Below are 16,016 nucleotides of genomic sequence, written 5' to 3' on the forward strand. Positions count from 1 at the left end.
AAGAAAATGTGCATTAGATTTAACAGTAGAGAAATTGCGGGTTATCTTGAAAAGAGTAGTTTCAGTGTAGTTGTTATAATAGAAGTCAGATGATTCAATAAAACGGAGGCCTTTAAGTTGTAGGAAAGAGCAGAGAAAACAAAATGACCAACATCCTTGAGAAGGAGAGAGAGAAGACAGCATAATCCAGAGCACAAGTAGTGGATTTCCTCTCTATAGGGAGACAGACACTTCTCAACAGGAGGGAACCAGATACAATTGAGATAGATTTGTAGGTTTGGTGGGAAGCTAAAGGATATGTTTCTGAATGAAACAGAATATTATTAAATATTAATAATATTATTATTATTAAAATTATTATATTATTTTTATAGAATAATATTAAGACAACTGCTCTGGAAATATTGCAAATAATTTAATAGATTCCACAGTTTTATTTTTTCCATCTAACTTTGTGTTTTTATCAAAGAATAAACAGTATATTTAAAATATTAAAAATGGAGTGACCCATAAGTAATATATATATATGAAACAAGAGGCTTATTATGACATTGATCCCTTAAATTTATCCACTTGATACGATAACTTATACTCTTAAATAGTTAATATCTTCATGCAATGTACAGTTATAATGCTTAAACATTTTTCAAAGATTAGTCTCTTAATTAATCTGTTAATCTCATTACTTTTTCTTGGATTCCTGATAACAATAGCTCTAAAATCTAAAGTCAAATTACAATGTAGATTTATATTATTCTGTGAAGAATTTCATCCTCTAATTAATATTGAAAAGATATTCCCTCAAATACACATGTTGCTTTATATCTTTGCTTAGTTGTTCAATACTCCAAAAAAGTGACTTCAGGTTTTCTGAAAGAGGCAAGCTGTTATATATACAAAATCCTTTTAAAAGGACAAGAGGCTTGGTATCTAAAAATCAAGATAATTTACTATTGTTTTTGATTATCTAAAGCTATTAAAAACAAAACTAGTTTGTTACTTGCACTTATTTGTTCTAAGCATTGTAGTGATTTAGAAAAAAATTACTCGATTTTAATTATTTGTATGTAGCTTAAATACATTGATATTAGATCATTATTTATATATGATTGTAAAGGAACAAATTTGACAACAGAATATGGAATGTTAGCTTGTACTGAGTCTCATAAGTTTAAGCCCAATCAGCTGATACAGTAGCTTCAAAATGCCAAGAACTTGCAGAGGAACAAAGGGATGACTGGAATAATATTTTCTCCACTCCATAGAAGTCCATCAATTAGAGGGAGAGATAAAGCTAATGCAGGTAATTATGCTGTGAATCAGAATTTGGATTTAACGGTAGAAAGGAGGAGAAGAAAGGAGGAGGAAAGGGGGAAGGAAGAAGGGGAAGAGAAGAAGGAGGAAATGCATACATTAATGGCTGGATAAAACGTTACATTTCTGGTGCAGAAGTCAACAACAGTGTAACTGCTCTTGACTGAATTCAGTTTACAGGGCTGTTGTCCATTCTGGAATGGGAATCATAAAATCATCAAAAGCAACGTGTGTGTGTGTGTGTGTGTGTGTGTGTGTGTGTGTGTGTGTGTGTGTTCTGTCCAATTGTATGCACCATATTTATTACTTACATAAACACATACAATCAACAAATGTACAGTAAATACTTTTTCTTGAAATTACTAATTTATCACCAAAGAATAGCTGGTAAACTGGGTATAGTACTGCATTTCTGTTAAGAATCCTCCTATACAGATGGCCGTCAAACAACATGGGGGTTGTGGTACCAACCGTCTGAGCAGTCAAAAATATGCGTATAACTTTACATTCTCTCCTTCGTATAGGTGGTTCATACACAGATTCAACCAACCACAGGTTGTGTAGTACTGTAATACATAGTGAAGAAAATCTGGGTGTAAATGGACTTGCGCAGTTCAAACCCCTGTTGTTCAAAGGTCAACTGTACTTGTACTATTTCTAGATTACCAAAGCCCTCATTTCTATGCTTCTTTCCAGACTGTATTTTTGAAGTTGTTTATCATCTTTTTTCTACATAAGGAAGTCTACATTTTATGGCCCATTAAAAATAATAAAATATAATACATTGTAAAGCATTAATCATTACTAACTTAGGAAGTTATCCTCTGAAGCGTATTTAAAGCAAGAACACCTGGAAAAGGCTTTAAACCAAGGGAACACATATCTAATAATGGACTTAGAGAAACTTGAAAGTTTACCAGGGTCTTAGTATGGGTAACAAAACTTTCCTAATTTCTCTCATATCATATGAAGAAATTATTGTCTATGCTAAATGTTTATAAGTGAATTGTTTATAAGTTGAGATTGTTTTACAGAGTATGAATTCATTAAGGGAAATGATGGATCTTATCCAGACCCCTGAGGATGGGCAGATACACCTCTTTCTCAAGAACGTTCTGGTTTATGATTTTGGCCTGATGACTTACCTCACTTTCTCACAAAGGAAATGAGGATGAGTTCCAAGTCACCTTGCAATTATATTTCTCAAAGAAAGTCTGTACATATCAGATCTCCTCACCTTGCCCTGGAGGATGAAGTATGATGTAACTGAGGATTTTAGAAACCATAGGGTCTTTGTCCTTCCCTGGGAGCCCTTGGCATACCAATGTTGGCTTCATTTAGGTTGAGTCAGTGCTTATCTCCAATTACTCCTGAAGAATTTGTTACTGAACTGGTTGCCTGAACCCGTGCCAGGGTCCTAGCTGAGGCCAAGTCCATTTGTCTCTGTTGGAGAGATTCTTTTTCCGCTCGGATTTGCACAGCCAATCACAAAACCGATGCTGAGACTGGAACAGCATAATTTTTATTCAGTGGTAGAGAATGGAGAATTGAGAACTTAGTTTGCACATCAACTTCTCAATTCAGTTTGGGCTGAGACACCATATACATAGGAGGGTCGAGGTAAAAGAGGGATTTGGAAAGAGAGGGAGGAATATTCATGACTTATCTGAGAACAGGGGTGTGGTTTGTACAGGAACAGAGGCGACACTCATTTTCACTCGTTTGAGCTTTTCCTGTTGTTGTCATGGCAACTGTCAACTGTCATGACGCTAGTGGGTGTGTCATTTAGCATGCTAATGTATTACAGTGACCATATAATGAGGCTCAAGGTCTACTGGAAATGAAATCTTCCACCATTTGGGGCTTAGCTGGTTATAATCAGTTCTTGTTTTTCTCTTTGCAGCTTCCCCCTGGAACTTAGATAAGAGCAATTGGTTTCCATTTGAGGGAGAGGCAGGGGTATGATTCTGGGGCAATAGCCTTGGTGACAAAATGACACAACTATAATTACCCATATGCTCAATTTTTTCATCTCTTATATGTCTTGGCTTACATTAGTGATGACACAAGATAGAGGCATTTGTTGAGACCTGTTTGAGTCAATATAATTTTCAGCTGAGTCAGGAGTTCAGGTTGATATTCAGACTTTGAATGTTTCTAAATCTGGAAAAAAAACCCCAAACACAAGGAGTAAGATTAAGAAAAAAAAATACACTGTTACTTAACAGCTTCAAGTCGTTTCAATTTGCTTCCATACTCCCTTAGGGCAAATTGTTCCTTTGTTCTGGGAATGAGAGTAAATAGGCCTCCTTTGTTATGCAGTGTAAACTAAGACTCTCTTTTAACATGGAAATATTTGAGATACTCTAGTTCTAGGGAATTAACCTTTGGGATGATAGTAAAAGCCTGTCTTTGTTAGAGATAGATTGCAAAAATAAAAAGTCTTCCAGAGAGGTTGGGTTTCCTCTTGTTAGAGGGCTGAGGGCCTGAAGTTAACGGATCCACATTCATGAAAGGTAGCTTTATTGCAATACTTTGGGCACAAGAAGAGTCGAATTCAGATGGTGAAGGGTGATGCAGTTTTATAGATATGTTTGTTGCAGGAAGGGGACCCCTTCCAGGGCCCGAGAGTGGGCTCTTCTTTTTTTTTTTGCGGTACGCGGGCCTCTCACTGTTGTGGCCTCTCCCGTTGCGGAGCACAGGCTCCGGACGCGCAGGCTCAGCGGCCATGGCTCACGGGCCCAGCCGCTCTGCGGCATATGGGATCTTCCCGGACCGGGGCACGAACCCATGTCCCCTGCATCGGCAGGCGGACTCTCAACCACTGCGCCACCAGGGAAGCCCTAGTGGGCTCTTTTTTAACACTTGGAAATGAATTGTCCAAGGAGACACACATGCTGACAAAGCAAAATACTTTATTGGGAAGGAGCACCGTGGCAGAGAGCAGCAGGGTAAGGGAACCCAGGAGAACTGCCCTGCCACATGGCTCACAGTCTCAGGTTTTATGGTAATGGGGTTAGTTTCCAGGTTGTCTCTGGCCAATCATCTTGCTTATACCCATATGTGATCTGATTCAGTCCTTTCTGGTGGCCCTCACATCTCTCAGCCAAGGTGGATTCCAGTGTGAAGGTTTCTGAGAGGTTGGCAGGACATATTATGGCTGGTGTCTCCTCCTTCCTTTTGGCCCCTCCCAAATTCTTCTGGCTAGTGGTAGCTTGTTAGTTCCGAGTTCCTTATCAGGACCTCCTGTTGTGAGGTAACTCGTGCAAGCAGTTATTATTGTGTCTGGCCAGGGCAGGTGGTTTTGGTCCATGGTTCCCTAACATGTTCATTCACTGGAACCCACATAATTAGTGGCTACTTGGATTGACATCTTCTTTCCATTATATATCTAGCTAGTTACTTTGCACATAATAGAACTATGGGTTTTGGTTTATTTATTTATTGCCTGCCATCTTACTGAACTCCTAATAATTCTCAGCAGATTCTCTATTGTTTGGTGGTTAATTAACCCCAAAAAAACATTTTTTCCAGTAGAACTGTTCGTTGTTTAAATTTTTAGACTGTAATGTAGATATTTAATTTGTTTAGTTTTTAGTAAATTAGACTATAAAAAATGTTGTGCTTTTTAACAGTTAAAGGATTTAAGAACATAAAAATTTAGGTCAGAGTCTACAGGTAAAAACTATTTCTGTAATTAGGGTTGATCAGGGCTGACATTCCACATATTTGGCAGTCTGTACTGGGTCAATCTGAATGGATGTCATTTGTTCAGGTCAGACATTGGGCAGTACCCTTTACTGGTACATGTCAGTCTTGGTGTGTGATTTGTTAATGACCTTAAATAATCTGAGGAGATTTTTAAAAAGCCTATATCTAAAAGATCTTTTAGATAATCATTTTATTGAATTAATAATTAATACAATTTAATTAATACAAATTAATGTGGGTAAAAAAACCCTGAAAATGACTAAAGTCTCCAGACAAAGGGGTGGCAAGTCTAATTTATAGTAGGCAATCTGCATAGAAATCTATTGCAATCCATTCACCAGTTCAATAGTTAGAAAAGTAAAAATAACCCATCTAGTTAATCACTTGTATCTATCAGTTGACATTTGGGCTGTTTCTGCCTTTGGCTATTATGAACAAAGCTGCAGTGAACATTTGTGTGCATGTGGATATATGTTTTCATTTTTCTTGGATAGATGTAACAGTGGAATTGCTACATCATGTAATAACTATATGTTTAAATTTTTGAAAACTGCCAGACTGTTTTCCAAAGCAGCTGTACTATATTGCATTCCCACCAGCAATGTATGAGGGTTCCAGTTTCTCCACTTCTTTGTCAAAACTTATCTTTTTTGATTACAGTCATCATAGTGGATCTGAAGTATGATTTTGATTTGTGTTTCTTTGATGGCTTATAATGTTGAGCATTTTTCATGTCCTTATCAGTCATTTGTATACCTTCATTGGAGAAATATCTATTCAAATTATTTGCTCATTTTTTCCATTGTGTTGTTAATTTATTATTGAATTGTGAGAATTCTTTATATATTCTGGACACAAGACCATTATCACATAAATAATTTGCAAATATTTTCTCCCATTCTGGGGGTTGACTTTTTACTCTCTTGGTGGTGTCTTTTGAAGTACACAAGTTTTTAATTTTGATGAAGTCCAGCTTATCTATATTTCATTTGTCATTTATGCATTTGGTGTCATGTCTGAGAAGGCTTTGCCTAACCCACGTTTATTTTATTCTAAGAGTTTTGTAGCTTACCTTCTACATTTAGGTCTAAGATACATTTTGAATGGATGTGTGTGTATGGTATGAGGACATTATTTTTTTGAATGTGGATATATAGTCATTGTAAACCATTTGTTGAAGAGATTATTTTTTCACCATTGAATTTTTCTGATACCTTTTTCAAAAATCAATTTACCATAAAAATAAGGTTTTATTTCTGGACTATTGATTCTGTTTCACTGATCTATATGTCTATCCTTACGGTAGTACCACACTATCTTGACTACTGTTCCTTTGTAGTAACTTTAAAATCAGAAAGTTTGACTCCTTTAAGTTTGTTTTTCTTTTTAAAGATTGTTTTGGCTATTTTAAGTCCCTTGGATTTTCATGTGCATTTTAGGATCAGTTTGTTGATTTCTGGGAAAAAGCCATCTGGGATTTTGATAGGAATTACACTGAATCTGTAGATCTATTTGGAAACTATTGCAATCTTAATAACATTGTCTTCCAGTCATTAACATAAGTTACTTTTCCATTTTTTGTCTTTAGTTTCTTTCAATGATGTTTTGTAGTTTTTCAGGTAGAAGTTTTAAGATTATAATTCTTTTGCTAAAGTTATTTCTAATTTTATTTGCCTGTCATATTTTCTACTCTTTTAAATGCTGTTATAAATGGAATTGTCTTCTGAATTTCATTTTTTGATTGTTCATTGCTACTGTATAAAAAATACAACTGTATTTTGTATGTTGCTTTGTACCCTGCAACCTGGTTGACTGTTTTTATAATTCGAATAATTTTCTACTGAATTGCTTAAGATTTTGTATATCTAAGGGTATATCATCTGCAAAAAGAGATGGTTTTACTTGTTTTCCAATCTGGAATGATATTCCAGATTGGAAGGATGATATTCCTTCCTTCCTTTCTATCTTTTTTTTTTTTAATTTAAAAAATTTTCCCAATTACCCTGAGTGAATTTCCAGTACAATGCTGAATAGAGAGGCAAGAGTAGACTGTCTTATCTTGTTCCTAGTCTTAGGGAGAAAACTTTCATTTTTTTCATGGCTAAGTAAGGTATAAGCCTTTTTTGTTTGTTTGTTTGTTTGTTTGTTTTAATAGGTTGATTTTATCAATTTGAGGAAACTCACTTCTATTCCTAGTCTGTTGAGTATTTTTATGATAAAAGTCTTTTTGATTTTGTCAAGTAAACCTGTAGATTAGCCATATCAAATATTGGCTCATTGTAATGAGGGAAACTGTACACCAGAAGAGCTGTAGCTTATCTCACCCCTATCCCAAAAGAGAAGGAAAAGTAATTATAAGAGGATTTTTAGAAAAAGGTGAGTTTAGGCAAAATTTAAGTAATATTTTGTTAGGCTTAAAGTAAAACAAGGCTATGTGTACTCTCTAGAGTTCAGCATCACGTCTGGAGTGTGAACTGGACCCAGAATCTTGTTTCTCTGGAAACTATATAGTAAGATATATGTGGAATGTTGTGTCCAGAAACTTTTTATTTTAAGCTCTGTCCCTGGGTTGTAAACTGAGCCTGCTTCTCTGTGTCTTGAGATCCTCCAGACAAGATTGAGATGCTTCATACTACTGACATAATTTCCAGCAACAAACTTTCTGATATTCTTTGGCTTTAGAAAATAAGCCAGTGAATAAGAGAATATTATACTTTCAACAGGGAGGCCATTACAGTTGTAGCATGTCCTTGGGATAAATATTATTTCCTGTTAACTTTGTGATAGGATTTATCTGTGACGGTTATTCCAGCCATATGACTGGCAATGTTTTGTACATGTGGCTCCCTCCCAAGAATACTTCACTGGCTTTCCCATTTTGTAGACTCTTATGCTGCCTTTACAACACTGCACAGGCAGGAAGGAGCTGTTTTCTCTTCTTCAGTGGTGATGAGATGAAGGTGTTTTCTCTATGAAGTCCTTGGCTACCTGCCAAAATAGCACCATAATAGTTATTTTCTGACTTACATCCTTGAGGTCCAACGCTGTATTCTACATCCTTGAGTTAACTCTGTATTAATTTACTCTGTTCAATATTTCAGGACTGGTTGATGGAATAAATAGGCATTTTACTTTAGTTTTCAGACTACGTAATTATCTGCCAGGACCAGTGACTCAAAGTACTTATTTTACCTGTTCAACTGATTCAGGAACTTTAGTGTTCATGCACACACACACACACACACACACACACGTATCACATGATGCCTGTTATAATGTTAATTTCTTAGTATGCCTGCCAAAGTTATATATATATATTCTTTCTTAAATATGCTAAGAGTACTAACTCAGAGAAAAACAGATAATATGAAGGAATATCTATCATAAAATAGACATTAATGTCTTTATGTTATCTCAACTAAAATATTCTCATGATTTTAAAATTTAATATTTTCATGATTTTAAAAAATATATGTATATAGTCCTTTTCAGATTTTCTTCCCTTATACATTATTACAAAATATTGAGTATAGTTCCCTGTGTTATACAGTAGGTCTTTGTGGTTATCTATTTTATATATAATGGTGTGTCATTTATGTTTTAATTGGCCATTTGCTAATGACAAATATAATTTTTATAGGGAGTTAAATACCTTTTTAAAAATTAATTAGTTTATTTATATTTGTTTTTGGCTGTGTTGGGTTTTTATTGCTGCATGCGGGCTTTCTCTAGTTGCAGCGAGCAGGGGCTACTCTTCATTGTGGTGCGCGGGCTTCTCATTGCGGTGGCTTCTCGTTGCGGAGCATGGGGCCTAGGCACGCAGGCTTCAGTAGTTGCAGCACACAGGCTCAGTAGCTGTGGCACATGGGCTTACTTGCTCCATGGCATGTGGAATCTTCCCAGACTAGGGATCGAACCCATGTCTCCTGCATTGGCAGGCGGATTCTTAACCACTGTGCCACCAGGGAAGTCCCCTAAATACCTTTTTAAGAGATAAATATTTTAAAATGTAGCACCAGATTGTGATTAAGTGTACTGTCAAGTTGTCATCTATTACAAAAAAATAAAAGAGATTATACCTGGACAGTGAGATGTATTATGTACTCTAGTAAACTTGGAACTATGTCAGCCATAGAAAAGAAGCATCTGCTTCATCTCAATGGTAATACCAAGTGGTTTCTTCCTGACTTGGCAGGAAAAAGTGGCCATGAAGAAGATCTGTCAAAGTCAGTGGAAGGGGAAGATACAAAATGAGGATGGATTAATAATTTTGATTTGCTTGGATTTTTTCAGAGCCATGCCATTTCTCATTCTATTTGTGGGTGATGAAAGAGTGGAATGCTGCTTATAATACAAATAGAGTTGGCTTCATTTCTGAAATGATGTGAAAGTGCTAAAAATACAGTGGAATAGATGATTTATTAATTAATAATTGAAATACTTTTGACCATTATCAACCTCCCACCTACTCACCTCAAATAGGAATACCATATGATTCATATAAGCAAAGCTTAATGGATTTTATTATGATTGTGTTTTATAATGTTTTCTTCCATCATCTCTGGCCTAGGTTTACATACTAATCACCCACATTAATTTCTTATAAGTAGTTTTGTTGACTGTGTGAGAGGTTATTCATGGTAAATTACTAGTGATACAATTCACCCAGAGTCAGACAAGTTGAATCTAATGAATCATTTGTTTGGTTCCAGCTTGATGTACATTGAGAATAAGCAATAGCTGCTATAAATCCATCTCTAAATAATGTAGGCTTACAGAAGCACATGGACCTGTGTTAAAAATCTTGCTTCAATACTATTAGTTCTGTGACCATAGGTTTCAGTTTTCTTCTTAGGAAAGAGGAACAATAAAACTAACTTCACAGAGTAGATTTACACATAAAGTGATGTATGCAAACCAATTACACAATTCCTAGCAGAAGGACAGTGTCCAATAAATGGCAGATATTAATTTTATCATTAGTGGATTTTCCTCTGTTGCATGTAGAAAAAGAACAAAAGGACAAAATTTTAATAACGTTCAAGAAATGTAGTTCAAAAGGTTTTAATATTGTTTTGCTCTCCCACTAAATCTTACTGACCACCAAAGTAAACATTTACCCATCTCAAACCTGAAAACAGCTCTTTTCATCTACCTGTTTCCAGAAGAGCTTAATAATTCTTTTGAGATTCCTTAAGAGAAAAGCAATAGAAAGACTCTGCCTGTTATAATGTTAATTTCTCAGGATGACTGCCAAAGTTATATATATATATATATATATTCTTTCTTAAATATGCTAAGAGTACTAACTCTGAGAAAAACAGACAATATGAAGGAAAAACTATAATAATTTGGTTATACTTAAAGATGTACTCAAAGCACCTCTATGAAAAATAAACCAGTCACTTATGTTATCCTAGTGATTGGAAACACAATTTTAAAAAATGTCATGAAGAACCTAGGGGTAAGACAGGAATAAAGACACAGACCTACTAGAGAATGGACTTGAGGATATGGGGAAGGGGAAGGGTGAGCTGTGACAAAGCGAGAGAGAGGCATGGACATATATACACTACCAAACATAAGGTAGATAGCTAATGGGAAGCAGCGGCATAGCACAGGGAGATCAGCTCCGTGCTTCGTGACTGCCAGGAGAAGTGGGATAGGGAGGGTGGGAGGGAGGGAGACACAAGAGGGAAGAGATATGGGAACATATGTATATGTATAACTGATTCACTTTGTTATAAAGCAGAAACTAACACACCATTGTAAAGCAATTATACTCCAATAAAGATGTAAAAAAAAAAAAGAAAGAATTACTTTCGTTTTTCATATTGTCACTTTTATGTATTAGACTATGGGTACTACCATTTATCTTTTTCTGTCAACATTAAAGCATGCCTTAGCTCACAATTAATTTTATTTTCTTTTGTTTTTGTATCACATTAGCCGAATAGAATAAAAAAAATTCATTGCATTAACTTATTAAAACATTCTCTACCATGGTTTGATAGTTGCAAGTGTAGAGTTGTATTTTGGCTTTTTGATACTTTGTTGTAGTTTTTGTTGTGTTTGTTTTTCCTTGATGTCTCTAGATATAGTATCAAGATAAAACTCATTATGATTGTACTTAAATGGTATCTCTGACATATGATTTTCAAAAGCATCGCTAAATTCTTGCACACTGGATACTTTTTGAAAATTAATTACTAAAATGTCAAAATAAAAGAGAGCCACCATTTTCCTAAATAAAAGGCAATTACTTAATTAAGGTGTTTTTGGATAAGAATATTCAGTCTTTAATGCATGTTTTTGTATAAATTCTCCATGAGCAGTTCACAGCTAAGTTTTACAGTGTGTAATCAGCTGTCATTGTAGGCATTATGTAGCATTATATAGGCATCATAATTATTATATTTTTGCTTTTTCTGTTCAGAAGCCAAGTCTTTTGTAGATAAAAGTATAATTTTTTTCTTTTCTTTCCCCTATCAGATGTGGGTTCTGTTGAAGGACTTGCCTATCACAGAGCCTGGGATACACTGTACTGGACCAGCTCCACTACCTCATCCATCACCAGGCACACAGTGGACCAGACTCGGCCTGGAGCATTTGATAGGGAAGCCGTCATTGCCATGTCAGAGGATGACCATCCTCATGTGCTAGCCCTAGATGAATGCCAAAAGTAAGAAATTTGTATTTCTTCATTATAATTATAAGTCAAAGACTATCAAAGTTATATTAATTTTAAAGAATATTAGCATTAAAAATACAGATTTCCTTTGAAGTTCTCTTTTCACAATTCATAAAACTGTTTTTTATAAGACTTTTTTATTATAAATATGGATAATTGAAATCTGAACTCTTTAACTTCATTATAAGTCAAAGACTATCAAAGTTATATTAATTTTAAAGAGAATTAGCATTAAAAATACAGATTTCCTTTGAAGTTCTCTTTTCACAATTCATAAAACTGTTTTTTATAAGACTGTTTTTTATTATAAATGTGGATAATTGAACTCTTTAAATGCCAGGCATCACCTCCATGAGAGATTCAGTAAAAACAAAATTAAAGGATGAAAGGGAAAATAGAGACAATACTGTGATTGAATAGACATTTTTCATATATGTAAAAGACATTAATGCATCACTGATTGAAATCATAAATTTGAAACAAAAATAACACTATTAACAAGTATTGAAACCTAAAAGGTGTTTCTGTAATTCAATTAAGTAATTTTAACAATTGGGGATCTGTCCAATTGAAATACAGAGGAAATAAATAACAGCAATAGATCTTTGTGTGCAGCTATAATTTCAACATTAGATACTTGACAATAGTCTACGTGGTCCACATTGGTTTGATGATATATTGTGCAGGTATTTATAATAATACTTATGAAGAATTCATGGCAAGAAAAAATGTTCAGGCTATAGTATAAAATGTATAAAAAATAAAACAAATTAGAAAAAAGTTATGTTTTGGGGGATGCTATAAAGAACACAATTATATGAAAACTGAAGAATGAAGCTCAGGTTAAGTAGAAAACAAATATGTCTATGGAGTTTCACTCTTATGCAATATGGTAGGAATATTTGTTAACTACTAGAAAGTGCTTTTACTCTTAAACGAAACAAGGACACAGAAATTAGACCAATCTGGTTTCACTGAGCAGAAATAGAAGAACTTATTTTAGGTGTGTTGAAGAAAAATGGAAGAATAAAAAACAATGACTGATAAACACTAACCCTGATCACTTGAGAGAAGAAAAGAGCACATGAATTACTCAGTGTGAGAATAAGTCAATCTGGATACTCTTATAGAACTAGAGATGAGAATTGACTTACTTTACTTAATTAAACATATTGAACTTATAAATTAAGACTCTAAAGTTTGAGAGATGCAGGTGAAGAGAAGGTTGACTCCTCATACAGATTTGGTTACTTAGTTCAGGTGGACACAGGCCTCTAGATGCCTGGGCAGAGCTAGTTCTGCTCACACCACTGCCCTATTACTAGGGCTTGTTGTTGAGTCAGCTACACTGATCCACCAGGAGAGTCTTAGGACAATAATAAATATCCTAAAGTTGATCAAAGGAATTTATAAGACAATTTTCAGGTAAACATGAGGGAGATCACTGATGATATTATACATGATTAATTTTAATTGATAAGTGCTTTATCCTATAATTATCAGTTACATAGTCTAAAATTACACTTTCATCTTATATATGGTGAACTGTAAATTAGATTTAAACACACTAAAGTATTTTAATTGGAAAATTATATGTAATTAAAGTTTAAAGTATAAAAATATTTTTATCATTAAACATATTAATGACGCCTTCAAATCACTTTCATATGTTAGTTGATTAACAGAAATTTTAAAATCAAATCAATTTCTAGATGAAAGACTACTTGAGTTCAAAACTTGGCTCTGTAACTATAACTAATATTCAAGCTCTCTGGCCTCTGTTTTCTTATATGTGAAAGGGTGAAACTAAAGAAGTACTAATACCTTGGAAATTCTGTAATTCTAAAGCCCACAATCTAGAAAAATATTGCAAATAAATTGTGTATTTAATACCTCATATTATTTGGATAACTTTTTTTTTTTTTTGCGGTACGCGGGCCTCTCACTGTTGTGACCTCTCCCGTTGCGGAGCGCAGGCTCCGGACGCGCAGGCTCAGTGGCCATGGCTCACGGGCCCAGCTGCTCCGCGGCATGTGGGATCTTCCCTGACCGGGGCACAAACCTGTGTCCCCTGCCTCGGCAGGCGGACTCTCAACCACTGCGCCACCAGGGAAGCCCTGGATAACTTTTTAAACTAAATTTTTCATTTTAAAAGTTACAAGATGTGGTTAAAACTACTGCATGATTTAAGAAAGTGGAATGCCATTTTTTTTTTTTTTGGCAAATTTACTGATTCATAGGACAAACTATTTTGACACTTTCTCACTTAGAACACTTTTATGTTCCACAGAATAGATTAAAATGCTATGAAGTAAAAAAAAAAAAAATGCTATGAAGTATTTTAATAAAGAGCATAGATGACCCAGCTTTCCCTAATTGGTGGGGTTACTTTTTTTAATTAGCAAGTAGAAATGTTTTTTTTTGTGTGTGTGAAGTTGAGTATTGTCTAGTAATAAGTTTTTGCATAATACTTAAAAAACATATATTGAATAATTATGTTGGCTATAATCCTACATTGTCTTTACATGTCTTTACATAGGAATGATATATGCAATCTTGTTGGAAATATTATTCCAATTAGTTTTTCTCTGTATTTATTAAACATATTTTTTCAAAATGTATAGCAGCCTGCCTGTCAGCCTCCCTCCTTCCCTTCTTCCTTTCTTTCTTCCCTCTCTCCCTTCCTCCCTTTTTCCTTCCTTCTCCCCTTCCTCCCTCCCTCCCTCCCTCCATTCTTTTCTTCTTTTCTTCAGTTCAAAAACTGATCTTCAAGTAAACTCTTAGGGATACTCCTAAATATAAAGGGGGAGAAAGAAGAGCTGTTTCAGTAAAAGCAGGCCTTGGAGACTGGAACCCTATAGCCTCTCCACTCTTCCAGTGACCTTTAAAGGCTTCCATAGACTCCTAGGCCTTCTTCAAAGAATAGTTTGACAAACACTGATTTAAAATATTCTAGAAAATCTGTAAGTAACAGATACTATGTTTAAGGATTTGAGAGTGACCCCTGGAATTCTAGAAACAGCACTGTAATTTATAGAAAAATCACACTGATAAACAGAGGAGGGAAAAAAGACATTAAATAAATATAGGAGTTTAGTAATTGCTCTAAAACATAAACAGAGAAGAATGCAGAATTTAAAAAGCAAACCTAGAAGGAGAGAGAGATTTTGATTTTCACCAACTGAAGGAGAGAAATATTGTTAGGTTAAGAACGATGTCCAAAACGATAACAACACAGGATCTGCTGAAGCATTATAATAATAAGTTAGAGTATATTTGCAGTTCATAGAAAATTTAAAATAACTATTTTTGTCCCTGATTAAAATAAATCTTTACTATGCATCAAACTGATTCAGTTTAATTAAGTTACTATTTGAGAGATAATTGTTTTTCAGAAATATTTTCCAGGTCATTTAAGAAACTGAGAAAAAAATATATGCAACTATAATATACATATTTCCCCTTATTACTAAAACTTCCTCAAGGGTCATAGAATATGAGATAAATAATTTTGCTTCTTTTTAAATAACTTGACATTGCCATGTTTCTACTAATGCTGTTACTGGTAATGAAAATTTTAATCTATTACCACAATTTTCATTTTAATTAGTTTAATGTTTTGGACCAACTGGAATGAGCAGCATCCAAGTATCATGAGATCTACTCTGATTGGGAAAAATGCTCAAGTGGTGGTCAGTACAGACATACTCACTCCAAATGGACTCACCATTGACCACCGTGCAGAGAAGCTGTATTTCTCAGATGGCAGCCTAGGAAAAATTGAAAGGTGTGAATATGATGGATCCCAGAGACATGTAAGTTAACTGAGAATTTCTTGATTATGGATTTGGAAAATGATACATTTGGAAAATACATGCTTTATAGTGCCTAAAATATGCATGTTAAGGGATTTCAAAATAGCTAATTGTTCGAACCAGTACAACTGAATAATCTGTTCAGTGAAAAACAAAACAGCAGATAAAATTTTGAAAACTTTCTTAAGTGCATTTGCTACCATGGAGACAGTCCAACTCTTATGGAGAAACAATAACTGATTTTCTCCTAGTTATGAATTGAATTGGTATTGTTAGAGTGATTTGCGTAAACTTCATTGTTATTTATAATTTTTTAAAATGTGAAATGAAATTGGTTAGCTGCCCTAGGATAAAAGAACATTGGAAAGTAATGAAATGATCCTCTGTCTGTGTTTGGGTCCTCAAAGCAACCTCAGAAGCTTTGAAGAGAGAAGAGTGGAATTCCTTTCACAGGCTCATTCTCTGTCTCTTTTCTCTGAATTCCA

The 16,016-nt window shown here is 34.6% G+C and overlaps 1 protein-coding gene across 1 annotated transcript in view; it reads left to right on the top strand.

Moving 5' to 3' along the window:
• The window catches only part of LRP1B (LDL receptor related protein 1B), a 1,467,083-nt gene that overhangs the window by 1,114,575 nt on the left and 336,492 nt on the right, over positions 1–16,016 (top strand). The window contains exons 40-41 of the mRNA XM_027078335.1: positions 11,518–11,707; positions 15,327–15,531. Of these exons, the coding sequence (XP_026934136.1) occupies positions 11,518–11,707; positions 15,327–15,531 (395 nt within the window). The remainder of the gene's footprint in view (positions 1–11,517; positions 11,708–15,326; positions 15,532–16,016) is intronic.

The sequence above is a fragment of the Aethalodelphis obliquidens genome, unplaced genomic scaffold, assembly GCF_003676395.1.
Source record: "Aethalodelphis obliquidens isolate GAN/ISIS:26980383/991018 unplaced genomic scaffold, ASM367639v1 scaffold2, whole genome shotgun sequence".
In the NCBI taxonomy this organism is placed as follows: Eukaryota; Metazoa; Chordata; class Mammalia; order Artiodactyla; family Delphinidae; genus Aethalodelphis; species Aethalodelphis obliquidens.